This window comes from Podarcis muralis, chromosome 5 (assembly GCF_964188315.1).
Source record: "Podarcis muralis chromosome 5, rPodMur119.hap1.1, whole genome shotgun sequence".
Lineage (NCBI taxonomy): Eukaryota > Metazoa > Chordata > Lepidosauria > Squamata > Lacertidae > Podarcis > Podarcis muralis.
Genome location: NC_135659.1, coordinates 42,387,826 through 42,415,271, shown reverse-complemented (window position 1 = coordinate 42,415,271; position 27,446 = coordinate 42,387,826). Strand labels below are relative to the sequence as shown.

The window sequence follows — 27,446 nt, the reverse complement described above, 5'->3', positions numbered from 1 at the left end:
AATTAAGTGAGCTGATAGCGTAGTATAGTATTCTACAATTACAGCTTCTGACTGCTGTGTGGTGCAAATAAATATTCACCTGAGCTAGCGAAGAACCTGGAGTTTCCTCCGATTCTATTATTGTTAGCAAAAAAAAGGCTAACAAACAGCACAATCCTAACCATGCCTACTCAGAAGGTATACCTATCAAATTCAATGGGGCTTTCTCCCAAGTAAGTAGGGGTTGGGACTGCAGCCTAAGAGATTTGAATGGACACCTGATCTGTTATCTACACGTTCATTTTCTTCTATGTAATAGCTTTCATTGCAATCATAATCATAACACAACAGTGAAAAAGAGCTTGATCGGGTCTCCTTTGCTTGCCACAACGCCTTTCCAGCCACTATTGAGCAGCACTACAGGAGTGTGTCTGCACTGCCTGCTCCTCCTCCTGCCCCCCCCCTTCCTCCATGCAGAGAATGTGCTAACTTACATAGGTAAAGGTAAAGGTACCCCTGCCCATACGGGCCAGTCGTGACCCACTCTGGGGTTGCGTGCTCATCTCGCTTAAGAGGCCGGGAGCCAGCGCTGTCCGACTTCCGGGTCACGTGGCCAGTGTGACGAAGCTGCTCTGGCGAGCCAGCACCAGCGCAGCGCATGGAAACACCGTTTACCTTCCCGCTATAAAGCGGTACCTATTTACAGTGGTACCTCGCAAGATGAATTCCTCGCAAGACAAAAAACTCGCTAGACAAAAGGTTTTTTGTTTTTTGAGCTGCTTCGCAAGACGATTTTCCCTAGGGGCTTGCTTCGCAAGACAGAAACGTCTTGCAAGTTTGTTTCCTTTTTCTTAACATCGTTAATACAGTTGCCACTTGACTTCGAGGAGCAACTCATAGAACGCGGTGTGGTAGCCTTTTTTGAGGTTTTTAAAGACTTTGGTGATTTTTGAAGCTTTTCCAAAACTTTCCCGACACCGTGCTTCGCAAGACAAAAAAAATCGCAAGACGACAAAACTTGCGAACGAATCAATTTTGTCTTGCGAGGCACCACTGTATCTACTTGCACTTAGGGGTGCTTTCGAACTCCTAGGTGGGCAGGAGCTGGGACCGAACGACGGGAGCTCACCCCGCCACGGGGATTCGAACCGCCGACCATACGATTGGCAAGTCCTAGGCACTGAGGTTTTACCCACAGCGCCACCCGCGTCCCGCTAACTTACATAAGAGGTTGTGTAAAGGTCAAGTTACTAGAAAATTTAGTATGAACACGAGGAATTAAATGACAGGAATCAAATGCTAAAGCATAGCAGAACATGGCCTCAGCTTATAGAGAATACTCTAGCCATTCATATTTCTAGAACCCTTCTGCTTGAAAATTAATGCCTTTGCTGTTCTTCAGGTGTGAATGAAGTTGATTTTTTTGAGAGACTCCCAGGAATATGAGGCTTGAAAGCTTGACTGCCTGTAGCTACAGTCCTCTTTCACCTGAAGAAGAAAACAAATCCCTAGTAATCTAGGGGACATATTTTTCAGTTCACTTTATGTTATCTCTTTCTTTCACCCTTTAGCCAAATAGGCTCCCAATCCTGCTCTACTCTTCATAATAACTGGGTCCTATTCTTATATTGTTCCTCTTCTTCAAACAAGCTGTCATTTTTAAAATGCAGGCTGTCACTGTCTGTCATGCCACCAATTAAAAAGACAAACCCCCACCCCCCGGGGAAAAAAATTCCAGGGTGTGTGTGAAGCATGGCAGTGCACCCATTTGCCCCACCCAGGATGCAGGGCTGACTATAACCATGGCCTGCTTCGAGATATGAGGGGCTCACTATTTTAAAAAAGACAAGAAGGCTCAGACTTCCGGCTACTGTACCTTCTCCCAATAAGACAGCTTAGCAACTTCAATAAATAAGCGGTATATTTAAACAAACAAATAAAAATAGAACTTTTTCTAAACCAAAAGTTGTTGCGCACAAATGTCCATCTTTGTAAAATCAAGGAACATCCTTGAGTGGAGTTGGCACATTGCCATGATGCTTTGATGCACTTTTATGTGCATTGGTTCTCAGGCTACTGATTTGAGAGCTGCACCCCACCCTTAGTCTATAACTGTAGAAATCCAAATTATGCTTTCAAAATAAATCTCTCATCCCAGTACCCCCATATTATATCCAACTAATTCTACTTAGTCCTTCTTTGCTCCCATACATCATTATGGTACACCGTATACATCATGCACATATCCCACATCCCAGAATCTTTCGGTCATTTGTTGTCTGTCTGTCTGTTGTCTGTCTGTCGAGTCCCTATCCCACTCCTGCTAATAGGCTGAGCTCTTATACAGTCACAGAATGTTTGTGACTATTATACTGAACGAAACAGAAGGTAATGGAATCATAGCTGTCAAGTGTCCCTTATTTGAAGGGACAGTCCCTTATCCCAGCGCCATGTCCTGCTGCTGTCCCTTATCAATGGATGTCCCTTAAATGATGTCCCTTAAATTTCAAAGGAGCAGCTCCTCTCCCTCCCTGCCTGCTGGCCAGGGAGGAGGCAGGCTCCAACTGTGTTGCTTGGCTGTGTTGCTCACCCAATAAGAAGTCTAAGAACAACTGGGGGGTGCAGCTTGCATGCCTTGAGCTGATCAAATCAGCTGCGTTGCCTGGGGACTCGCCTTTGCTCAGCGCTTCCCAGCGGAGAGGTGACGGTGGTTTTCCTTGAGGCTTCGTTTGGCTGCTGGCTGGGCTTTCTGCCTTTGGCTCAGAGGGGCTCAGAAGTTGAACTGTGCTGAGTGCTCGGATCAGAATCGGATGGATACGTCATCGACGGCCCACTCACCCTTGCCGGCAAAAAGATCTGTCTGGAGTAGGGGCACATGGGGGGGGAGGAAAGGAGATCTCATGGGAGGGGGGCTCTTGAATTTGTTTTGGAGGCTCCTTCGATTGACTTATGGGGGAAAAGAAAGGAGCTGGTTGACTAAAATGGTGGGTGACTGGCGATCTCGTGGCGAGGGGGGGAGGCTGTGTGTGTGTGGCTAGTTAATGCAAGCTGAGAGGGTTTTTGAATGCTGGACGCCATTTTGTTGCATGTGCTGCTGCAAACTTTGCAGTGCAAAGCCAGGCCAGGGAGCCATCTTAGGTTGAGGCTGCATAGGCCTTGTGGTGCATGTGATTCAGATTCTATTCAGTTGAACCACTGGTTACAAAGTTGGTTGGACAGTGTTCTCGAAGCTACCAGCATGAGTTTGACCAGACTGCAGGAGGACAGGAAGACTGGAGTGCCTGGAACAGGTGAGGCTGCAGGTCCCTTATTTTGGCTGCTGGTCCCTTATTTTCAAGGCTGCTGGTCCCTTATTTTCAAATCTGTAAGTTGACAGCTATGAATGGAATACTGATATAGATTAAAAGCCAATGACCAAACAGGGGTGGAGGAAGGGGGTATGCGGTAGAGGTGGGTCACCCCGGGTGTCACCACTGAGGGGGGTGACAAAATGCCGGGTGGTACTCACCGCAGGGCCTGCAGTGCGCCCGAGCCACACGTCTCTCCTGGGAGTGACGCGGCGGCTTAGACACCCGCAGGCTCCGTGCTGCCCCAAACAGTCCGTCTACCTCCTCCTCAGCTGTAGGGTGGCTGAGTGGGAGGAGGCAGGCAGACACCTCGGAGGCCCCGCGGAGCGTCCTGCCCTGGCTCACCCCTGTGCCCAAAGATGCACCCATCTAGATACCCAGTTTCTCTTCTGCTCTTCAGTCCAAGCAACAAATTCTGACAATTCCACAGTATATGAATACCTTAAACAAACAAACATGCAGAGGAGTCCAAGGTTCAGTGCTGCAAACCCAATATGCCCTGGTCTATGCTCTTGGGTGTGTGGAGTGATACCTTCCTTTCAACAGAGGAGCCAATCCATTTATCACAGGGACAGGGACAGACATGTAAGTAAGATCTGCTACCTATGCTGAAATGAATGGGGCAACTTCAAGTGAGCCCTGGAGCTCATACAGCATCAGTAAGAATTCACTGTACTGCGGCAATAAGAGTTTCTTTATTATGGGGCGCGCATGTGCATGCACACGAAACCAGAGATATCTAACTGCAGCACTAAATATTCTCTGGAAATTTTTAAGCAGCTTTGTATTGAAAGGGAGCGTTTTCTTTTGCTTTTTTTTTTTAAAAAAAAGAAATAGGCAGTGCTCCAGTCTCCAACTGGTACTCTTCATGTTTTTAATCACATCTGCTACATAGATGTGGCTATGAATAATTAACGATGCCTCCAACATTACACTCATAGATTACGGTGGAGGAAGCGACTGGTGCACCGTCTCGAACAGCATAAGCCATTTAGGAAACTGTTATCCACTTTCCCTTTATATTTGCCGTGCAATCACTTACTGCTTAAAAGGGTAAATCTTTCATAGCTTTAATTAAAGCATTTAATATAATTTACACTGATGCTCTATGTGCTCAAGGTCTGTCAAAATTGATGCTTTAATAACATGTCATTCCCTCTCTCTCTCTTTCCCCCCTCCCCCTCTCCACTCTCCCGACTGGCCTGAAATCTGTTAAAATTACCACTAATCTAATTGGGAACAAAGTTGTCAAATGCACGCAGCTCTGACAGTTTGTCTTTCTGCAAACTGCCAACAGATTGCAAGTTACGCATGTGTTGCGCAGATGGGTAAGTTAAAAGGAACACACCAAAAAAAAAAAAAAAAGCAATTTATTAAATCACCTGGAACCAGCAGCTCCATTCCAAAAATAGTGAGAATGAAATATAGCAGGAGCTACGAAAGTTGGCACTGGAATATGCCAGAAGGTACCAGTTACAAAACAAGGTAAACATTTTGAGAAGCCTCAGCTGCGTAGCAGAATAATGAGGAGTTATTTAACCCGATCAGGATTACCAGCAGAAATTAATTTAGAGTGCACATTTTTTATATATATATATAAAATTAAAAATAAAAGGATATTTTAATCCCTCTCCTTTTAACCCTTTGTAGGCACTGGAAAGATGCTTCTATATCCACTCCCACCCCCCACAGTGACCTCCCTGTGTACCTGGTTAAATCATCAAATGCAGAGCACTGGAAGGACCATACAGATGGTGTCCTCTCCTACAAATACTTAGCACGTAATCTCTTTCATGTGCTCAACCTCCATTTCAGGAAAGGATACTGGATCCAGTTACATGGTTGAGAACTGACAACATTATGGCAGCAGCTTGCTTCCAAGCTACCAAGAGAGAGCAATTGGGAATTTATTTATTTTTTAATCTTAAAATGGGAGAGAACGTAAGTTTTACGCTGAACAGATGTGTAGACAAAATGAAATCTCCCATTATCTGAACCTCAATTATCCATATCTCACAACTGTCTGAATTCCATGGGTGTCCTTCCACATCATCCAATGTCAATGAAACCCTCACTTTTTGAACAGGCAGAAGGGCATCTGAATAAAAGAGGCCACCAGGATAGGGCTTGTTTTGTGTCAGAGGTGGAGCTCAGCCTCAGGAATGGTTTTCAGCAGAAGGAATGAGTCTTGGAATATACAATAAGAAGAGTGGCTGAGATTGTGTTCAGAATCCTTTTCTTTTCCCACTGCATTCACACACCCCCATCCAGTTAACATTAAGATGTAAAATTCCCAGTGCAAGTGGGGTGATGCGAGTATGGACACCTCTCTTTTGAAATACCAAGAGCCAAAATCAGATGTGATGTGGAGAGTAGATTGGGTCTATTAAGCACAAGAGGGATAGTGTCCATCACTCACACCATTTCTGCATTCCAAAGGTCAACCAAGGCTTTCACAGATTTTATTGTAGATATGAGAGGGAAATCCCCAAGAGTCATCAGAGGAGCATTTGGATCTGTCTGTCTCTGGAGACGGGCAATTCTAATACGTTCCAAATTTGTGCAAAGGCAAAATTCCCATGAATGAACCCTAGTTCAACACCCTCTTCCTCAGTGTCACAGCTCCATTCAGAAACTCACACTTCATATCTGTGTAGGCCATCAGTATTATATCCAAGTAAATGAAATTGCACTGTATCCTAAAATACAGGGGTTAGCTTGCCCAATTGCTTTGGAAGCTCCCGGAAGATTAAAAACAAATTCTATTGAATCTCAGACAAAATAAAATATCAGCCACCATTTCCCCATTGGACCCAGCGTTGACCTCAGCGGGCCATATCTAGACATGATGGTGGTCAAGCTCAGTCTCAATCAAGTCACATTACTGATCACCTATAATGCCGAAGTTGCCAAGAAACCACCTGTAGGCACACCTGTTGCCCATAAAGGTCTCCTCCCATCTCTCCCCACTCACTGAAATTAGACTTGAATTGTTTTCCACCTCAGCAGTCACTCACCCGGGCCTCTTTGCCTACATGTTTCTCAAACACATGTTAGAGAGCAAAAGTTAAAGCAGGAGTTGAGATTAACTCAGTGCCAGCATGAATTCAGATGTCGACTACAATCTGAATTTTCTTTGAAGTCTAATTTCAGTGAGTGGGGAGACATGGTCCTTATGGAACAGGGCAATAAGTAACCATAGGCCCCTCCAGATTGGTTGTGGTGAGTGGGTTGCTAGTGTATTCTGCAATATGTCAGTGACACAATATTTGTGCATTAGTGCAGCAACGTAACTAGCCGCTTGGGTGGACAGTCTACAAACAATTCTGCTTTATTAGCTGTTCTGTGATGGTTCTTCAAGTATACCACATTACTGCCACTTGAAGCACTCACGTACCAAAGAGGGACAACCCAGCGCAGAACATTTGTGGTCTAAAAAGCTACAGGATCTCAATAGGAAGTTACAGGACATGGACTGACTGGAAAACAATCAAAGCTTTTGCAGATGGGGGTGGGGGGGTGGGGAGCCCTGAAAACAGGATTGCATATAATCACCCTGATACCATCATGAGCACAAAATCATTATGATTGCACAATGCTCACACCTGCCCCACAAGGCAACCTTGCAACAATGATAGTGGCTAGTTTAGGGACAGGAAAAGAGTGGAAAGATAAGTTGGTAAGCAGGGAAGAAATGGGGTGAAGAGCAGAGAGAGAGAGAGAGAGAGAGAGAGAGAGAGAGAGAGAGAGAGAGAGATCAGAGGAGAACTTCCCTAAGAGTTTAGGAAGAGTACCTGCACCCTTTTAAGCCACAAACCAGGATTAGCCAGCACACTAATGAAGCTGACCCACCCCACACACACATAGCAGAAAGAGAGAAGGTTTAATGAGGAAGGGAGAAAAGAAGAAAATATTTTCCACATACCAAAATCGAAAAAGAAAAAAATGGCCATGCTTTAGGGCCTGTGATTTATTTAATGATGGTCTTAACCTCACTTAGAAAAAGACCGTTTACATGATTTACGGGTTGCTTCTTCCCCTTGTTAATTTAACTCATTTCTTAGGAAATTATACACACTTAATCACTGCAAGAATAAAATTAGTTAGAGTGCCCATTTAGTAGCAAAGGGAGTATAAATAATTTTCAATTTTAAACTGGGAAGAAGAAACAAGTTAAGGGGACCAGCACCATTTTTATTTTTAGAAAAGCAGCAACAAGAGACAGTGATTGAAAAGGAGGGGGAGGAAGCTGTGGGGAGAGAGTAAAACACCTTCCCTGCCTCTTGTTTCCTAAATCGTCCCAGGCAGCTTTCCACATCCACAGGGTTTCAGCTGCAAGCTCTCAGCAAGGCAGGGAAAGAGTTAAGCACCCCAACTCTTCACCCGACCCCCGCTTCCTTGCTCTCTGTCATCATCTTCCAAAACTGCTTTTCTAACAAAAAAAAATGGTGTCGGGACCCTAATATTCATGTTTGCATATAATTTATGCTTAGCGCCTATGTATGTGAAAAAGAGCAAAGTACCTAGAAGAGGACGATACCCAAGTGAGCTATAAATTAAGTCCTTATCCTGTTCCTGATTTAAGCAATATGGGTGCTTCTTTCCTACAGGAGGATGGTATTAATGAGCTTCTAATCCATTAAACTTGCCACATCTGTTGGGAAATTCAGCAGAAAGGGAAGATGAAATCTGTTTTCTGCTGTACTTGGTATAAAAAGAGAGAGAGAGAGAGAGAGAGAGAGAGAGAGAGAGAGAGAGAGAGAGAGAGAGAAATTCTGCTGTATTCCCCCCCCCCCCAATCTTCTGCCCACTCGAGGTATATAAAACCATTACATTTAAGTACCATAATAGCCAACATATGCTTTTCTTTAGTAACGACACCACCATCTGGATTAACTTCTACCAATGATTTCAGACAATATTGTGGATTCCCCCCCCTCCCCACCGACTGGAAAAAAAGAAAAACCCTACCCCAGATAGCAACTACAGTTTCAGATGGAGCACAACAGTAACAGAATTAGCAGTCTCTCTTTGCTGCCCCCCGGATACATGTGGCGGCTGCGTCGCTGGGAGGGGCACTGCAATGTATGGATCTGAATTCATATGCTAATTCATTAAAAAGTCAGTACGAAAATCTTGCAATGCCATGCGTGCGCATCTTCCACTACTCTTGACTGGGGGCCTTAAAACATTACAGTGAATAAATGGCTGGTATGTGCTGCTGAACTTAGGAGAGGACATATCACACTTTCTGCATTTTCATGCCAGGCATTTCAGCATTCTAATATGGTCACCGAGAGCCGTGCAGAAGTTATGTTAACATTTAGCCCCCTGAAATATGTTTCCCCATGTTTTAAAACCAGGTTTTGCGAGGGGGGAGCGCAGGGAGAAGAGAAGATAATCGGGGAGGCCTTCTCACCTGAATGAATCCTTGCTAGCCTCATGGCTATTGTCGTGAACGTAGCAAACCTTCTGGGCCACGACATCCAACTGGCTGTAGCGGGAAATGGGCACGCCGGGATAATTGATGTACTCAATCTGACCATGCACAGGTGGCACAGAAATGGCATACAGCAGCTTCCCGGGTTTGCCAGTGCCATCTGTTGCCATAAGAACATCTGTCGTCAAGGTCACCCTGTCACCCTCTGTTAAAGTTACAGGTTTGGTGAATAGAACAATGTCACCTAAAATAAAAGGGAGGGGGGAGAGGGAGCAGGGAGAGAAAGAGAAAAGCATCAGGCATGGGGGGGGGGGGAGGAGAGAAATTAAAGGATGTGGGTGGGTGTTTGCGGAGGGAGGGGGTGGCTCAGTCCTTCAATATTCCATAGGGGGAACTGGGTTGGAGCGGGGGGAGGCAGTGAAATCAGCTCACAGAGAAACAGACATTAAGAGAAGTGGTTAAGAGCAACACAGCGACGAAGCTTTTTGCGGGGATTAACAAAAGAGACTTTGGCCAAACCAGGCTGGGAAAGGATTCCTTTGGTGCCTGTAAAGATCTCTGTGCCAAATAAGAACTAAAAGCTATTGAAGAAAACCTTTATCTTCATTTGTGCGGCATGAGACTTGCACGAGTAAAGGAAGGGATTTCAGAACGTACCTTCCTCCTTAGGGATTCTGTGTTTAGGGAAGAATGTATCTAAGCACCCATGGGGGCACGCTCAGCAATGCACATGAGTATACAAAGGTGGGGGGCGGGGGAGGTTAACATGCAGGTAGAGGCACAATTTGGCCACATATTCTCCCCTTCATGAAGAATTATTATTACAAACTGTCTCTTCGCACACAAATGGGTCACTTTCAACAAAGAACAATTAAGTTAATAGGCCCACATGGGCTGATGGACAAAATGCCCTAATGTGCTAAGCACAGCGTGACACTTTAAGCTGATGGGGTTATGTGATGCTGTAACCTTGCCAAGGGTGATTCTCCTGCTACTGGATTTGTTGCAGTCCTTAAAGTCCCCAAAGTGCATGAAAAATTGGCAGACATAACACTGGTTAAGAGATTCAAAGGGGACCATAGATGCATGTACTTCCTTCTCCTCCACCACCCTTTTCTCTGGCACCAATTTCTGCCTCCTCTCAACCAGGGTTTAACATTATTGACGCACCAGAGCTGGCAATTGGGCCTAGCAAATCCTCAGAAGGGCTCTCATCTTATCAAGGGGTGGGGGGAACTTGACTGGACAGTGGTAGACAGGATTTTGTTTTACATGTCTACTGCATTCGCACATAAAGTGGAGATTGGTATTAGTGGGTGTCCTACTTTTACAATAAAGGGAGAACATGGAGAATGGCACTCAGGGCCGTCCCTACCATTAGGCAGAGTGAAGGAGCTGCCTCGGGAGAGGGAAGCCAAGGGGCAGCAGCAGCCCCCTTGCCATATCCCCCGAGTTCTTTAAGCTTACTTGCTCTGCACCTCTTAAACTAGCTTGCTGCAGCGGGTACAGTGGGAAATGTTGCTCTCTTGCCAACGTTAAAATAAAATTCAGCTGCCAGTACTTTCAGATTCTGTATGTGGCATGGGGGGAAGATGCCATCTTGTCCTTTTGCCTCAGGCAGCAAAATGTCTTGAGATCACCCGAGTAGCATTGAACCTCCTTCTCTCATGCCTTCGGTCCTCTCAGGTGGTTGCAGCAGCCACTTGTCTCCATTCTCAGTATCAGAGCCAGGTAAAGAGACACGTTCTCAAGGCAGTGGCCTGAAGAGGAAAGGCTCAGGAGGTTGGGAGGGGACTGGAAGGGAAAACTTCAGCATCCCTTTCTCACGTGCTCTTTTTATTCTAAAAGAAAGACTTGTCCAGCCTCCCACTTTATAGGTGAAAGACAAGGACACATGAAATATGCCCCTGTCAAGTTTGGATCTGAAAGAAATTAGTTTTAAAGTGGTTTGCAAATCCTGGCGAAGATCCAAACTAGGCTTTAAAGTAAATAGCAGATGTGGAGGGCCAAATCCAGATTTTATGTATGTATGTATTTATGTGATTTATAAATTGCATCGCATGAAACACTCCAAAGCAATTAACAAAAAAAACCCCATCAATATAAAGCAATTTAAAATCTAATATAGATATAGACAGAGATAAGAATACCCAGGTTATAGGCTTGCTGAAAAAGGAAGTTCTTCAATAGGTGACCAAAAGACAATAGATTATTTTGGAAAGAAAGGCAGAATATAAATTTAATGAATTAAAAAATGAATAAGATATAACAGGAAGGAGTTTCAGAGGGTAGGTGCAACCACAGTAAAAGTCCAACTCCTACATCCTATGGAACTGCTCCAAATGAGATGGTATCTGCAGAAGACCCTCTTCCTTCAGTGACTGGTTGGCTATATAATGGTTGAGACAATCTTTTCGGTATCCTGACCCCAAGCTGTATAGGCTTCTGATAGGGAAGTAGGAAGCCTTTAACCCTTTGCCCCTTGCTGTGTCCCCAATCAGGATCAGACCCAATGCACCTGCTATTTGTGCTTGCGGAGACCCAGATTGATGGGGAGAAGGGGTTAAAACACTCTTTCATGCCCACCAGCATCTCAATCTGGACAGTTCTTTATGGATTTCACAAATACTGTCTTGCCTAGTTTGGCCCTAATAGGTAATCTAGGCTCGATTAGCACTGCTGCATAAACAACACTATGCCATCATAACTTAAGAGAAGGGAGAATTACTACCAGAGAGGGGGGGAGAGGAGGCAGTTGTGCATGAGTGCAGAGCCCAGTCCCCATTTCTTACTTATGATCTCCCTCTGTGCTTATGTTATATGCCAATGGGCAGCCAAACAAGTCTAAGCAGTCCACGTTTGGATCACTGGCCCACAAGGATCAGGAGTTGAAATTGTTTCCATCGAAACACCATTTCCAACTACGAATAAGTGTAGCTAGGATGGCAAACAAGAGTATTTTTTTTTAATGAAAGCGTGTGTTTTTTAAAAAATGAGAACACAAAAGCCTGTGTGAGAAAGCACAGTAGCAAAAATGGATGATGGCCAACAGCTTACAAATCAGAAAAACTCATTTGTACATCGCCTTATGAAAGTATACAAACAAAAAGGTTCTGAAATTTTCATTTTTTTAAACTATATTGGTATCTTTGAGGCTGATTTGGAGCTGATGAGCCTAAAGTCAGTCAGTCATCTTTGTATTTTTCACCATTTAATTAGTTTGTATTATTTTTTTCAGCATAAAGCAACTGGCTTTAGAATGCTCTGGCCCTGGCAAAAAAAAACCCACTTTTTTCTTGTTCTTCTGCAACCTTTTGTTGCAGTCTCCAACAGTTTCCCCAAAACTGTGGTCGTGAAAAGATCAAACCTTCTGCACCATCTTGGTAAACAGTGTAAGCCTGATGATAGAGTGTTCCATCTGTAACCTCAGTATCAGGTCAATTTCCTAACAGACTTGTCCCATGGGTCTAGCTAGGGCAAATGTGAAAGGCTCTTGTGGGGTGAGGGGAGAGAGATACACATTCTAGAGTCTGAAGCTTTACATTACATAGTATGCTGAAGATAATGAGAAAGAAGCAGACTAGTAGCCATCTCTGCAACTGCATCACTCCAGTTGTCTTGACTCCCTGTGCTATCTATAGGGTACGCTTAGTTCTGGCTTACAATGCTTAATGAGAATTCAGTGGGACAACTTCAGAATGAATTGCACTCCTTGCTTCCTGTTACCATTGACACATAGCACCATAAAAAAAAGACCTAACGGCAAGAAAAAATAGATTAATAGTGAAATGCAAATGTTTGCGATCTTAATTCCGCTGTTTGCAGGAAGATTCCTGGATTTCAGTTTGCATTTCCTTTATTTGACTCTGTGCTAGGTAGAGCTGGGCTTGTCATATTTATAACTTTATATTTCAAACTTGATTGGCATGTGAGATCCAGATTTAATTTTACAGTGATCCCACTGCCTGCCTGTCTGCCATTCTGCTCCTTCCTGCCCCTCCCAAGGCTGCCATACCTCCTTCCTTGCCTGCCTGCCTGCCTGCCTGCTTGCCCACCCACCCACCCACCCACTTTCAGTGGCTGTGGGGCAGGTGCTTCCAGCTTCACTCTGGGAAAGGAGGTCTTCTTGGGAGTGACGCACCATTTTGTGGATGGGTTTGCCCAGAGAGCACCTGTGCTGCTCTGCAGTGCTTATAAACTATAGCTTTAAAGTACAGTTCAAAATGCCCCTTGGGGAAGCTTTCATAGGAGTGAGAAGTCATCAGGGATCCACATCATTGAAAGAAAACACAGACACCATCTCTTGCAGTGTTGCAGCTTAATGTCTGTGGCACAATCCCTGGAAGCTTGGATGTCTTGTTATTTTTTATGCCATGTTTGCATTTTCTTTGGGTTGTACATTTTCTTTGTTCCTTGAACCGGCTATAGGGGCCATTCCACTAGTGCAGAAGGACTGGATCTGCTAGCCAGGCATAATGTGACTACAGGATTGCTCTGTTAAGCCCACATATAGATCTCTCACCAACAAAAACAAAACGGGAGCTCGATTGAGGCTCCTATTGGCATGGGTTGGAAGGAGGAACAGCATTTATAGATTCAAACCCCACTTTCCTTGTAAATATGAATTAATAAAATGTCAACAACTCATTGACTGATTCTAGCAGCTTTGATGGAAACACTTGAAAAGAAATGCTAAAATACTGTAGTCTAATTTTGAATTATTTTTATTTCCGCCTACCCCCTAAAAAAAACATGAAAAGCCCAGAAGATTATTTAGGATTAATAGATTATCAAAAGTGCCAGTTGGCACTGACTTGTCCGGATTAAATAAAAATAAAAATCTCTATAATAAATGCAGCTGTTTACTAATAAATAAAGCCTCAGCTGTAACCAAAATAAATTAGATGTATTTAATTGGTTGATTGCAAACCTCCCCTCTTTATTACAATACTGCTCCTTGTTATTTTATGATGTCAGGGTAACGTGGCAGATTGACAGAGTGTTTATGAATCACAGTTTACAGATGGCATCCCTGTTTTCCTCAGCAGTTATGAGCACAAGTCACAGGAGGACTCAATAGAGGTTTTTCGCCAAAGAAGACCCCCTGAGATTTTGCTGCTTCCATTTCTCTTATGCCAATCTTCTTCCTGACAGGAGCACTACTTCACAAAAACCTATGTTCAATAAATTAAAGCCACCTGGCACAAATTTAGAAATATTTAACACTCAGAGGACTCCTGTGTGTCTCCACATGATTTCTATTCACTTCCAAAAGCCTCAGCAACAATAGTTGGAACAGGCCTTATGCGATTCTGTGGGCTTTCACCCTCCCACCTCAAGACAGAATAGTGAGAGGAGTCAGCTTGGCTTGTAACATATCCCTCCTCCCATCTGCAAAAGATTCCAAGATCTCCTAAGGACACCTCCTCAGAACATTGAGCCTTGAACTGCCTAGACTCCTGATAGCTTTGAAATTCAACTGGGATATAATCCTGGCTCTCTGCACATTCAGAGGTTTTAGAACTGAACTCTTCCTTTTGGTCACTAGTCACGAACAGACACCGGGGAATGCAGTCATAATAGTCGACAGATCTGTAAACTTGTGCCATTAGTTATGCGCATAATGGATTGGATTCTAATTAGCTGGTTCATCAGAATCCTGGAAAGAGATGGCATCCTTTAGAGATTGCTGGCGTACAAACTTCACCCATGCATTTAAAAGCACATCAGTGTCACATAAGGAGACACAGGGCCTTCTACCGCTCCCCTCTGTAGTTATGCAACACAGCTTGGTCCCCCAAAAGAACTAATAATACACTGAAAGTAAAAAAACCCAAACTCTCCAACCCTCGTTCCCTACCTTTAGCCACACTTTTAATGAAAATATAGAAGCTTTCTGGTGGAGATCTGTTCTTCCCATCTGTCACAAAAAATCGGAAGCTGTCGTGACTTTCTGGACGCAGTACGTTCGTATGGAAATACCAGAGGCGGTTCATGTCCACGTCGTCTTGAGTGAAATTCATTCCAGGATGCAGAGTGCTCCAAGCTGATGCCGTCTGAAAAACATCATGGAATGGGTGGGTGAAACAAATGCATGCACACACACATAAGCTGCACATGCTATAGAGATATACATATTGAGCAGCTGTGAAGATGGCTAACTTTTAAGAGCTACTGAACAGCTGGGGCTGACCAAGGTTTAATGCCCCTACATACACTTGGAACCTAGAATGGCAAAAGACAGAAAAAGCAGCAGCAGGTGGTACCGTCTGAGGTCTCACTCACCGACAGCAAGGCCTGAAGCCAATGGGATGGAGCTGCAGGTCCATCATTAGCTACCACAATATGGGCCTAGACAGAAGTCTGAAGGCTGTGGCAGGAGTCAGTGTGAGGAATAGAGTGAACATTTTAGAAGCTGATTTACACAGAATTGGACCATTGGCCAGTCTAGTTCTGGCTGGCAGGAGCTCTCCTGGACTTCAGACAGGGGACATTCCCAGTCCTATGTGAATATACCAGAGATTGAAGATTGAACCCAGAACCTTCAGTGTACAAAGCCAAAGCTCTACCCCTCCACAGCCTTCAGACTTCTGTCTAGGCTCTTTTTCACTGGTGGAAAAGGGTGTTGAACTACTTTTTGACCCTTCTAAAGGAAGCCACCCTTTAGCGTGGCATTTAGTTACTTGTGACTGACCCTGTTGCATATCCTTAAACCATCTACAAGTGTTGCAAGTTGTTTCAGATTGACTTCATTTGAGAGAAATAACATTAGTTTCTCCACCACATTTGTATCCAGTACTTAACATTTGGTGGTTTGTGTGGGTTTGTTTCCAGTTTTCATCCTCATAAAACCATGGTAGCCTAAGAAGCTTCGTGGTTGAATAGGGATTTGAACCCAGGACTTCCCTCTCCAAGGCCATTGCAGTGTATTGGCTCATTGAGTCTTTTGAAGACTTGCCACACTACTATAAAACGGACACTTCATTATACCCCTTTTGCTCAAAATTATTCGGGTAATTAGCCATTAGTTATTTATTGACCATTAACATTTGTGAAAATACACACAGCCCTGCCTAACCCATTAGCATGTGTGCCAAAAAGCAGTGTTTTTCTGTGTGCCTTTTAGAGAAGCATCATCAACTTGTCTCTTTTTGGATCCTGCTTTCCAACCTGTCACACGGGGGGGGGGGGGAGCCCTGGTGCATGCCAAGAGATACAGATGGATCCATTGTAGCACACCCTGATGTCCATAGCTGATGCCCAGGTGTTTCAACTTGTGCTTGCTTACCTAGCTAGAAGCTGGTTTTATTCCAAGAGAAGGTTCAAGACAATTAGATGCCATCATAATATAAGCCAGAGGGTTTCTATTAATGCAGCACTTAGAAAGCAGATAAAAGACTCTCTCCAACAACAGGCATTGATGTAGGGGTTCTACATGCAATCTGCATACACATTGCATGTTGTCCAGCCAGGGTTTGATGCTGTCTCACATTGCAGTCAGCCATCTACATGAGGCATGAGCCAGGTACCATAAGGCTAAAGAGTTTTATGCCTCAGTCATTTCTGAGCAGGGTAGGTGTGATGTAAAAACATGCTCACTTTGTTTCAAGGCCACCTAATCTGCTGCCCATTCAATGAATACAAAACAAAGGCCCAATTCACACAGTTAGTAGTAGTGTAGTTGCCACTTGAAAATAGAACACACAGGACTTCTACTTCCCTGTTCGTTTAGGTTCATTTTTATATACAGTTTGTTACTTAAAAATACATTTATGTAAAAAAAGAAAATACATCTTCATATATAACAAGCTGGGCAAGGTTGCTTTCCAAGTGGTTAAGTATATCACAAACATTTCATTTCAATGCAGCATCTATGATCTGACTAATCATATGAATGAGGACTAGAGTCGTGCATTATTGCAATTACTGTATTCCAAAACTGAAAGCAACAAAACATGGAAATAATACATGCAACAAAGCAACCTAGCATGGTTGTCCCACAGTAAGTCTATCCCTTGAAGCTATGTCACTAGCTCAGTTTGTGCGTTTTTTACAGCTGTTAGTTTCTCTATCCAAAAGCAAGCAATTTTTGAAAGACGTTCAGAATGGATAAACATTCATTTTCCTCATTCTAATGTAGTGGCCCTATATTCATATAGTGTCTCCATCTCTTCCAAGTGGGATTCATTATAGACTCAGAAAGATGAATCAGTCTTGTAATATCAGACAGATTTAAGGTTTATGACTAAATATAATCCCTGTGGAGAACTGAAGGGCTTTTTCATACAACAACAAAGAGATCTTCTTCAGTCTGTGCTAGGGCCAGCCCAGCACATTTTGGCACCTGAGGTGAACCACAAAATGGTGTCTCCCCACCATGAAAGGAGTATTGTCCAGACATTCCTGCCCCAGGTCTGCAGCTCATCACACCAGATGCCAGGGATCGTGGCTGGCTCTCAGACTGCCCCACCCTCATCTTCCCCCAAAGGCCACAGGAGAGGAGCTGGTGAGCCAGACACAAGCTCAGGAGCTACCCTCTAGCTAGCTGTATGTGAGGTTAGCTGGGAAGGGAAGAAACTAAGAAGAACCTTGCAGGATCAGGACCTGGTTGAAAGCAGAGGGTGGAACCTCCAGCTCTTATATAAGCTGCCAGTCCAGCAATGATTGGTGGGGACTGTCATTTGTGCTTGTTTACAGTCTCAAAGCTGAGTATCGCTGCCAGTGGAGGGATGAGGTGTGGGGAGAGCTGCAGAAGAGCCCAATTCCTTAAGCAGGGGGAGGAACCTCGGGAACTTTAGACTCCTCCAGGCTACTTGACAGAGGGGCAACACACAGCTTTCTATTACTGCAGAACTGTGCTACTGTGAACAGACACATGCAGCCATTCACCAAGTGCTCTTGTGATGCCGTCCCAGCTCATGGAAATGTTTACTTGGATTACCCTTTCACTGACTGCATGAATTAAACAAGCTTATGTACATGAACTGAAATGATGGAGAAGCTGTGAACTCATTTCCCTCCACTTCACAGACCATATTTAATTCTGACACCTATCCAAGGTATTCAGAAGTGTAAACACACCTCACTGTGATGACCATTTCCTTCCTCTTGCTAAATTAGTGACATTTCAACACTAAACTCAACAGGATTTCTTCCGATCGGACACATTAAAAGTTTATATGTTTAAAAGAAGCAAAAAACAAGTAATGCAAAACACGTTCATCATTGCTAAAGAATTTACAAGGATATTCTAGCTTCCTTTATTTGGGATCAACAAAAATATAACAAGCAGCATGCAGTACTTTAGCTCAGTCAAGCATAAGCCTCCTTTGGCACTATTACTCTTTTCCATTTTCAGGTCCTTTTGGTGGCATTTCTCACCTTTTGAGGTTTCTTTATTTGCAGCAGTTGCCTGGGTGGCATTTTCCAGAGCCCTGAACACTACTGAGTCCCTGGCACATCCAACAAATAATACATCAGGTTAGGCCCTCGCCATTGAGAATGTAGTGTTCTTTGATAGGGGCACCAGGAGGTCTAAAACTGACTGTGCAATGTGCTCTAAAAATCTGAGACGTTTATTTTGTTATGCTAATGGTGCTCCTTTTACAGAATTCCAATTTGGGGTTATTGTTCACAGTCCCTTGGACTCTGAGCACGATCCTTCTGGGAATGGCATAGATTCATTCTACACTGGAACAGCAACAGCTGCAGCCCCGGTGGGCATTGATAATGTCTCACTTCTTTGAGGTTAGCTGTTGCTAAGTTTGGTGTTTAATTATTTTCTTCTTCTTTGGCAGGTCTGAAACCCAGCTTCAATTGAACAGATGGGTTTGTGTCTGCTGGGTGGAGAAAGGGGGAATGGTATGGGGGCAAATTGCTGTGCACCCTATGTCACCTTGTGTCCACTATCCCCCATCCCCTGCATCCTATTTATTCATCATCTTTGATTCATGCCCATTGGGCAGGACCTGGAGAAGATGGTGGACTGGATGTCTTGATGTGATGGGAGATGCTGGATTGACAGGACCAGATGGTGCATTGGCCATGAGGTCAAGAGATGGCTTCTGGTGTGGCTTTCTTTCCTGTATCTGTTTAGGGATGATGGTGTCCAGTTGGTCTACTGAGAGGTCAGACATTTTGTTGTAGGATCGGCAGTAAGGTTTATTTGACCTTGTGATTGGGAGATGATAGGAGGCCACCTAGCCAAGCTCAAGGTGGCTCATTGTACTGGGCACCTTTTTTTATGCTCCCTGAGTCACCCTTGAGTGAATGGTATCTGACTAACTACCTAACATTGCTGTCCAGATTGAGGAGCTGCCTAGTCAGATGTTCTTGGGACCTGAAGGAACCACCCTTCTAAACACTGGGCAGTGGGTGAAGGAACGTCTCCACCCCCATCGTTCTGCCCGGGCACTGAGGTCCAGCTCTGAGGGCCTTCTGCCGGTTCCCTCGCTGAAAGATGTGAGGTTGCAGGGAACCAGGCAGAGGGCCTTCTCGGTGGTGGCGCCCGCCCGGTGGAAACGCCCTCCCATCAGATGTCAAGGAAATAAACAACTATCTGACTTTTAGAAAACATCTGAAGGCAGCCCTGTTTAGGGAAGTTTTTAATGTTTGATGCTTTATTCTGTTTTTAATCTGTTGGGAGCCGCCCAGAGTGGCTGGGAAAACCCCGCCAGATGGGTAGGGTAAAAATAAAGAAGAAGAAGAAGAAGAAGAAGAAGAAGAAACAACAACAGGGGGCCCTCTACAAGTGTAGAGTTCAAGCTGAGTGCTGTTGTCCAAGACCAGACATAAGTGCATTTGCATGAACTTTATGCTCTGAGCACATTCCAAGCCCACAGTTAATGGCTATGTCTTCCTACAAATCTTTTAGCATCTTTAACAAAGTTCTTACCTTTACACTAAATGCATATGACATAACCTGAGTAGGGATAGACAAAAATGCCAATTTACATTTCTTTCATTTTTTCCAGTTTTAAGTCTAGTTCTCCACATTCCTGCATCAGTTTGCAATTTTTTTAAAAGAAAGTTTTCATTTAAAAAATGTTATTTTCACTAATACATGCATTTTAAGCACATTTTCTTCTAATATGTGCAATTTTTGTACACAATAGTTGGCTGGAGAACTGCATCGCTAAATGTGGAGAAATGTATATTTCAAAAGTTAGCTACCTTTCGGCTTATGTATTGCTTTGAGTCCCGGAAGTCGTGCTCCCTGCCTTGCAGGCCTTTCCCCACCTGACCGACTCTGGGGCTCTGACCGACTCCAGCTACAAAAGCTGAAGCTGCTGAGCAGAATCTTGGGTTGGGGTCTTGTTTAGGGGTTTTTGTTGGTAGTGGGTTTTTGCTATTAAGATGTTAACTTCTTGTATCTTTGTTTTGCATCTTATGATTTATGTGGAAATAGTTCAATTCAGCCATGTACTTTTTGTTTTATTTGTGGTTTATATTACTTTCTATTTTTTTAATAATGTAATTCTTTATGTTGTAAGCTACCTTGAGCATGGTTTTGGCTGTGGAAAGGCAGCTTACAAATAAAATGATGTATGTGTGATTCGGGGACTGCAAATTACGCATGTTTGCATTACGAAAGGAGCCAAATTGAATTTATCTCCCATTCCTGGTTGCAAGTCTTCATGCCAAAGTAGGGGTGGGGGCAGGAATCTGCAAGGATTTTCTAGCTTCCATTATTAGAGATCACAAAAAAACCAACACACAGTACTTTAGCTCAGTTAGGAATAAAACCCTTTTGGCACTATTTCCATTTTCCATTTTCAGGTCTTTTTGGTATTCCCTTTCCCCAGTTAAGACCACTAGTTGAACAGTTAAAACAGCCAAGGTGCATGTTCCCACCAAGCAAAAAGATCACATCAACCGCCCACTATTGAAACATATCTCTATTTTGAGTTAGTTTCCAAATTTCCTTATGTTTTCAGGATGCCAAAAAGCTGGAAGTCCACTTTCAAAAAAGCCCCGCTCTCACTCTTTTTCCGTTTATATGAGTAGATTATGTGAAACTCATTACATTTTATGGTTTTGCACAAAAATCTTAGTTTCCTACTAATATTATGCAATGACATAATGCCATTTGTAGAGGTGTCACATAAAGGGACTGACTTTTATGGGCTTCTGATGGCAAGACTATCCACTTTATATTCTGTTTTATGTAAGCGTTCTCAAAATTTATTGATCCCAACAGATTTCTCAAGTTACTTAATTATAAAAGGAAGACTATAGCCTAGTGGTTTAGCACGCCAATATACAAGCCAGTTAAAACGTTTTGCTATAGCTGCAGAGTGTTGGCTCAAAGACCAGCGGAACAGGACATTAATATATAGGACCTTTTTGAGGACAGAAAACAAATGGGAAGGAGAGAAAGAGACAAGGCTAACTGCTTTTATGCTATCAGACACTATTATTATATGTTAACTTAAAAGACGCCATGTGCGTACAGTTTCTTTTTGCCTTTCATACTAAGAAGGGGAGAGGAGAGGAAGTCTCACACTTCTACACTTCCATCCTGTTCTGCCATGTCTATCTTTAGTTTAAGCATCTTCAACATAGCAGCAAGAATATTTATCACCGTAATGTATATTCGACACAGAAGCACTGACAAGTTTGGCTCCTCAGCACAGAGAAATGCACATGTGTCACATATGAGTGCATATAAGATCTTTTGCGTGGAAATAAAATTAATAAAAATAGCATATGATAGTGTGTGTCAAATAGTCCCTTTTTTCTTGTTTGCAGTCCACGCCACAGGGCTCACCCCTAACCGACACTGGTCAACTCCAACTGTCCATTAACCAGCAGGTGGGCTGATTGAATTTTGGGTACATGCCCAATGCCAAACCTGCTTCATCTGTAATCATTATAGTTGCGGCCTAGCTTGATCCCAATACTTGTCTCCTATATTGTATGTACTATTTTGCACACACATCCCACAACCTTTGCTGTGCCTATGCTTCACAACCACATGTTGACAGGGCCATGTGTGAAGAAAACGCTGAGAATCATTATTACCTTTAATTTCAGGTGTCCATATCTTGGCTTGTTGTTTATCACATAATGGAGCTGATTCCTCAAAGAATCTTTGTCTTTAGCTTCTAATGACACACTGGAAATAACTTTGTTCTCATGAACTTCAACTTCCAAGCCTGTGTTCCTGAGGGGCGAGAAATAAATATTGCATGGAGCGGGGAAGGAGACACACAGATTCAGAATCCAACATCATCTTTCAATCGCAGTACAAATGTAATTTCTGCCTCATGTATAACACTGCCCTTACTTGAGACAAATGGAAGTCTGGCAGATCCCTGGTACACTCCATTTCAGATGTCCCCTACTATTAAAAACAGGAAGTCCTCTCCACCTCATTCAGCAGGGTAGAGGTGCTTGTAAAGCCAAAAATAAGGCCCCCACCTAATATAGCAGAGCTGCTACCTCCTCCACTGGGTGAGTATCTCATTGGTTAGGTGACAACATGCTCTCTTCAAGTGAGAAAGGTGGTGGCAGCGGCACGCACTCTTTGGCACTGCAACCCCATCCCCACCCTACCTGTCTCTACTCTCAGTTTGGGGTTTGATTAGTCATTCCTGAAGGACAACTTAATCAGCCTTTGGTCCTTTTCACCTATTCCACAGGGTTGGCAGGTGTGGTTAATTCACTTTGGCTAATGAAAAAAAACCCCAAACCTACTTTTACAACACACTTTTGTTACAGAACTGACATTGAAATACTTAGCCATTTTTAAATGAACAAAATCTCCCTAAGTGCCAGTACTAAATCACTACAAATAATATGCTGGATCTGATGTAACGGCAGCTTTCTTTGAAATGTTTGATTTATTAATTTACTTAAATATATTTTATTGCATTTATATCCCACCTTTTTCTCCAAGGAGCTCAAGGTGGTATACATGGTTCTTTCCTTGCTCATTTAATCCCTACAAGAACCCTGTGAGGTAGCTTAGGCTGAGAGTTACCTAGTGTGCCTCATGGCCAAGTGTGAGTTGAACCCTGGTCTCCCAGGTCCTAGTCTGACACTCTAGCCACAACACTCAATGTCCTCCCTTTGGGTCCATATCTGTTTTGTACACACACTGCCCTTACACATTACATCACAGAGATTCACCTGCCATAGCATAAAGTGATTTTTAGAAGTCGTAACGGGCCTCTTCCTTCCAAACCATTCTGACATCATAATTCCACTCTGTAGTTGTGTCTAGCCAGCCTACTCGTGAAACACAGCTTTGATATTTCCTATTTGTTCTACTTGTTGAGGATTAATTAATGTCAGCATCCTGACCTTAATATTTATATTAAAAGATCATAATTTCATAAGAAACGAGAATGAAAAGAATTAACAATTGCCAAGAGACAAGCAACGCATCCATCTTCTTGCCAATAAACAATTCATCAAACATGTTAACAATTAAAGAGAAATAAAATGTTTCCCCCGTCTCTCCTAAAGTCACTTTGCATAGAATGTCACTTCAACAGCTAACCTGGAAAGATGAGGGATTTCATCGTTGACTGGCAGGATGAAGATGTAAAGTGTCCCTTGGACTGTGTGCTTGCCATCTGTCAGCTGAATGGTGAAACTATCCTCTAGGCTTTCTGTGTCATCATGCATGTACATAAGCATCAGTCCTATCGGAGAAAGTACCAGAGACAACGGAGTATTTTGAACACAGCAGTCAAGTGCCACATTCTAAAGACAAGCAACAACCAAATGGAATTTAGGGTATCAAAGCTACATAAACTCGAAGGAACGGATTAAGTTATCCTGCAGCTTGCATGTGTTCTTTCCTTTCAAACAAAACAATCATAGCAGGATACCATTAAGGTACTTCAGAACTGCCAAGAACAACTTGATATCACCAAATGGCCTTTTTGAGGCATTAAGATCATTTATTTCCCATTTAATCCCTGAATTGCTAGCCAGCTGGGATTATCAGAATTTGAAGTGGATAGAACCCAGAATTATTCGGGCAGTTGACCAATACATTTTGATGTATGTAGACTATGGGGTGCATTTCTGCCCCCCATAAGTCTGTAAAGTGACCTTTAATCACCACTTGAAGATGGGACTTCATGAGTTTATGTTACCTCATGCCCTCTATTGATAACAAATCCTGCTCCCTCCTGTCCTTTTAAACACTGAGGTCATTGAGTGAAGAGTTCTTGAAAATGCAAAAACTAACTCACATGGCTTTTAAATTTTTAGTTAGGGACTGGTTTAGGAAAACTCTGATGAACACAAGTGTCTACATTTTAGTGCAAGTTTGGATACAAAGGTCTTTCAGTTAAATACTTACAGCAAGCTATGACAGTTTCCCAGGTCCCTCCTTTAACCAAGTTTTAACATTTTCTTGTACAGTTCTTGGGTGAAATTCAATGTTGCAGTAAGGAGATCATTCCATCAGCCCAAGGATTTCTGCTTGCCAGGTGGAACCATCACCTACCTCCTCCACCTTTCTAGGGGTTCTCCTGACCCTCCCAAAGAAGACCAGGGAGGGCATGGAGGGCTCATGGAGCTTAGGAGAAGGGGAAGCCCCATTGCACTAGTGGGATGAGTTGTGCTGGCTTCTGCTAGTGCAACAACTTGGTTAAATTCGGCCCCTTGTACAGAGTATGTAGCATGAATGATTTTACAGATGAACAATGAAAGCCTACTGAGTCCAAAAACAATAACAGAACATATCTGGAAAATGTGCTAGGGCTAAAGTCCTAAATGTGAAAAGTGATTTGTGTTTAATAGAGTTAAAACAATATGTTACTCTATTCCAACATCAGGAGATACAACTGCATTTTTTCGGGGGGGGGGGAATGAAAATGCAGAGTATAAAACACAGTTGTATTTTTTTAAAAAAAATAAAATAAAAAGTCTCCCTTTTGCTTAACTCTAGATGCTAGTCCAAAACAAAAAGAACTTACTATATTAGAGGGGGAAATAGCACTCCCCACCTGCAGCCAATAGCCCGTTCTACTACTTCCAGTATTCTACCATCTCATTCTGATGCATGTCTAGACCAGCTTAGCCACACACAGTTCTAATTCTTATTTCAGGACACTCACTATATCCTCTTAGCAATATTAGTGCATCATGCAAAAGAGAAGTTGGCATATTTTTAATAAATGCCATATAGTTATGAATATGTCAAAATATTTCTTGTATTAAATTATTTAGAATGCTGCTAGCATGCATTTATGAGCCTGTCCTGTCTGCCAAATTTCCAGCATTCAGCTATCAGTCTGCTTACATATGGTCACTTAATTCAAAATTTGCAGTTTGCAATTTTTATTTTATTTTAATTGAATATTTAAGTGTCTAAGGTACTGGGCACTGTTTACATAGCTAGTTAGTTGTGTAAACATCAATATAATGAATTGCCAAGTTATGAATGGATGAATTATGTACTGCAAAGCCGTGAATCACTCAGAGTTGGTCAAGGTTCTCAACCAGTGGGAAGTGAAATGAACATTTGAGGCTCATTTGTTTCTTTGAAAAGGTCTATTCAACTCAACTTTCCCACTTGGGCTCGTACAGAAAACAAAACCAGATTTTTTATGGAAAAGGACATCATTTTGATTAAGAGAGTCACAGAATTGCAGAGCATCCTGGATGACTTCAAAGCAGCTTGAATGTATGAACAGATGTTCAGAAAATGCAAATAAGGTGGAATTTGAAGGAAGAGTATTAAAATATAGATATTTTAGGAGCAATCAGGTCAGCTGAATAACTAATGTTTTTCCTTGATGCAGAACTAAAATGTTTTAAGTGCTTTCATTCCTTCCATCACAGAAGACTGTCAAAGCACTGCCAAGAAAGAAAGGGAAAATGTTGGTTTAAATGCTGTCATTTATCAAATGCATGGGCATTTGAAATACAGATACCATGAAGCCATACTATGAGTGCCTGGGACAATTCATATCCTGCTTATTCCTATGGCTCAATATTAGAGCCAGTGTGATATAGTGGGGAAGAGGGAGGGTGTGTAAGCCCTATACAAGTATTCTGACTAGGGCTAAAGTAAACACATGAGGTGGGGAGAGCTTGCACGATTGTTTCCTGCATTTGTGAAGACTTCCATGTTGTATTTTTGTTTTAATGGTTTTTATTTCTAGACTGTACTTCCCATGCACTCTGGATCTCCACTTGTAAGTTTGTATGTTTTTGTACACTAAGAAATAGAAGCTGTGGTATATAGATCATTGGGGGACAGCCTGTTTTTTCAAGATTCTGAAAGAGTGATGTTTTCTTAGCTTTTGAAGAGACACTCACTTGACATGGTAGCTTTTATCCACCATAGATCAGTTTAAAACTTTCCCCTCTTCTTTTGACAAGCACATAGAGCAGGTAGCAGTGAGACATTAGGGATTCTGGGATGAGATGGATTTTCTGGGCTCATGACAACGCAGTTCAGGGCAGGGTTTGGTGACCCATAACTGTTGAATGCACTCTAACGGCAAGCACATACTTAGCTATCACAGTATTGATAGGGATTCTATTAGCTGCCTAGAACTTGGCTTTATCAGAAGGTCTTTGAGGCTGGCTGAAGACAACTGGACCTGGATTTATTTTTTACTGATGTTCTCAGACAGAGCACCTGTTAAAGCTGAGGCTTTAATTTTTTATATTGCTAGAAGGGATGTTTTCAATATTGTTTTTACCATGCTGCATACCATTTCAGGTGCCATCTCTATATAACCGTTGGTTCAAATGCTAATGCTTAACTGAACTTCTTTAAAGCCTAGCCTAGGCCTTCTACATGATATCAATGTAAAACCACAATAATGCTGGATTTTCTGGAATGCCAGATTGCCTCTAGCTCTGTTCTGCCCATCCACTCTGCACTGCTTCATTGCTATACTTGGTAAGCTCATGGCACAGATGCCAACCTTGAGGAGATATGTGTTCTGCTGTTTCTAGTTCCTAAGCTGATTCTGCGAGCAGTTGTGTTAGCAGCAGAGGTGCCACTGAGTGCAACATTCAACTGCCAGCTCTCTGCTAGGGTCTCTTGCTCACATGTGCTTTTCTGTTGTTGTTTTTCAAGAGAAAGGATGATATCTTTAACCACAAAAGGACAAGCAAATATTCTATGAACTTCCTTTTCTTCAGAAAGCTCTCTTGGTTGGGGAAAACTTGAGCCACAACTTGCTTTGGTCACTGGCCAATGTGACACAGCTCAAGATGAAATATTATGGGAACACACAATGTGTTGGGATTTCTCATTTGTTTTCATATTAAACAATATGTTGCATAAAACATTACATTTTAAGAGTTACAGTAAGTTATTCTATTTATCTTTGATTGAGTTTTTATGTTTAATTATTTCCCCTCTATGTTTTTAGCCATCATTATTTTTACCTGTAAACTGAGTCCCTGCTAGGGAAAAAGGCGGGGTATTATTATTATTATTATTATTATTATTATTATTATTAATTATTATTATTTGCAATCTGCACAGAAATGTTTGTAGAACTTAAAGTGAGCAAGGAGGAAAATGGAATATTAGTGTTGGGGAAATCAAGGTTCAAGTCTTATATAATTTTTGCCATGGCAAGAATTTAGGTCAGTGTTACTCTTGGTAAAGGACAAACATCTCTCTGTGGTCACCTCTAGACTGTCGGGGTTTTGCTGGAGTGTTTCAAGCATGTACCAGAAATTTAGGTTTG

The 27,446-nt window shown here is 42.7% G+C and overlaps 1 protein-coding gene across 6 annotated transcripts in view; it reads right to left on the bottom strand.

Moving 5' to 3' along the window:
• Positions 1 to 27,446, bottom strand: part of LOC114598913 (FRAS1-related extracellular matrix protein 1-like) — a 110,743-nt gene that overhangs the window by 37,865 nt on the left and 45,432 nt on the right. For all 6 annotated transcript variants that reach the window (XR_003707192.2, XM_028733272.2, XM_028733271.2 and 3 more), the window contains 4 exons: positions 23,273 to 23,417; positions 21,790 to 21,931; positions 14,627 to 14,822; positions 8,746 to 9,010 (listed from right to left, as the gene is read on the bottom strand). Coding sequence is in view for 5 of the 6 variants with exons in the window: in XM_028733272.2 (XP_028589105.2) it covers positions 8,746 to 9,010; positions 14,627 to 14,822; positions 21,790 to 21,931; positions 23,273 to 23,417 (748 nt within the window). In the remaining variant the exon portion in view is untranslated. The remainder of the gene's footprint in view (positions 1 to 8,745; positions 9,011 to 14,626; positions 14,823 to 21,789; positions 21,932 to 23,272; positions 23,418 to 27,446) is intronic.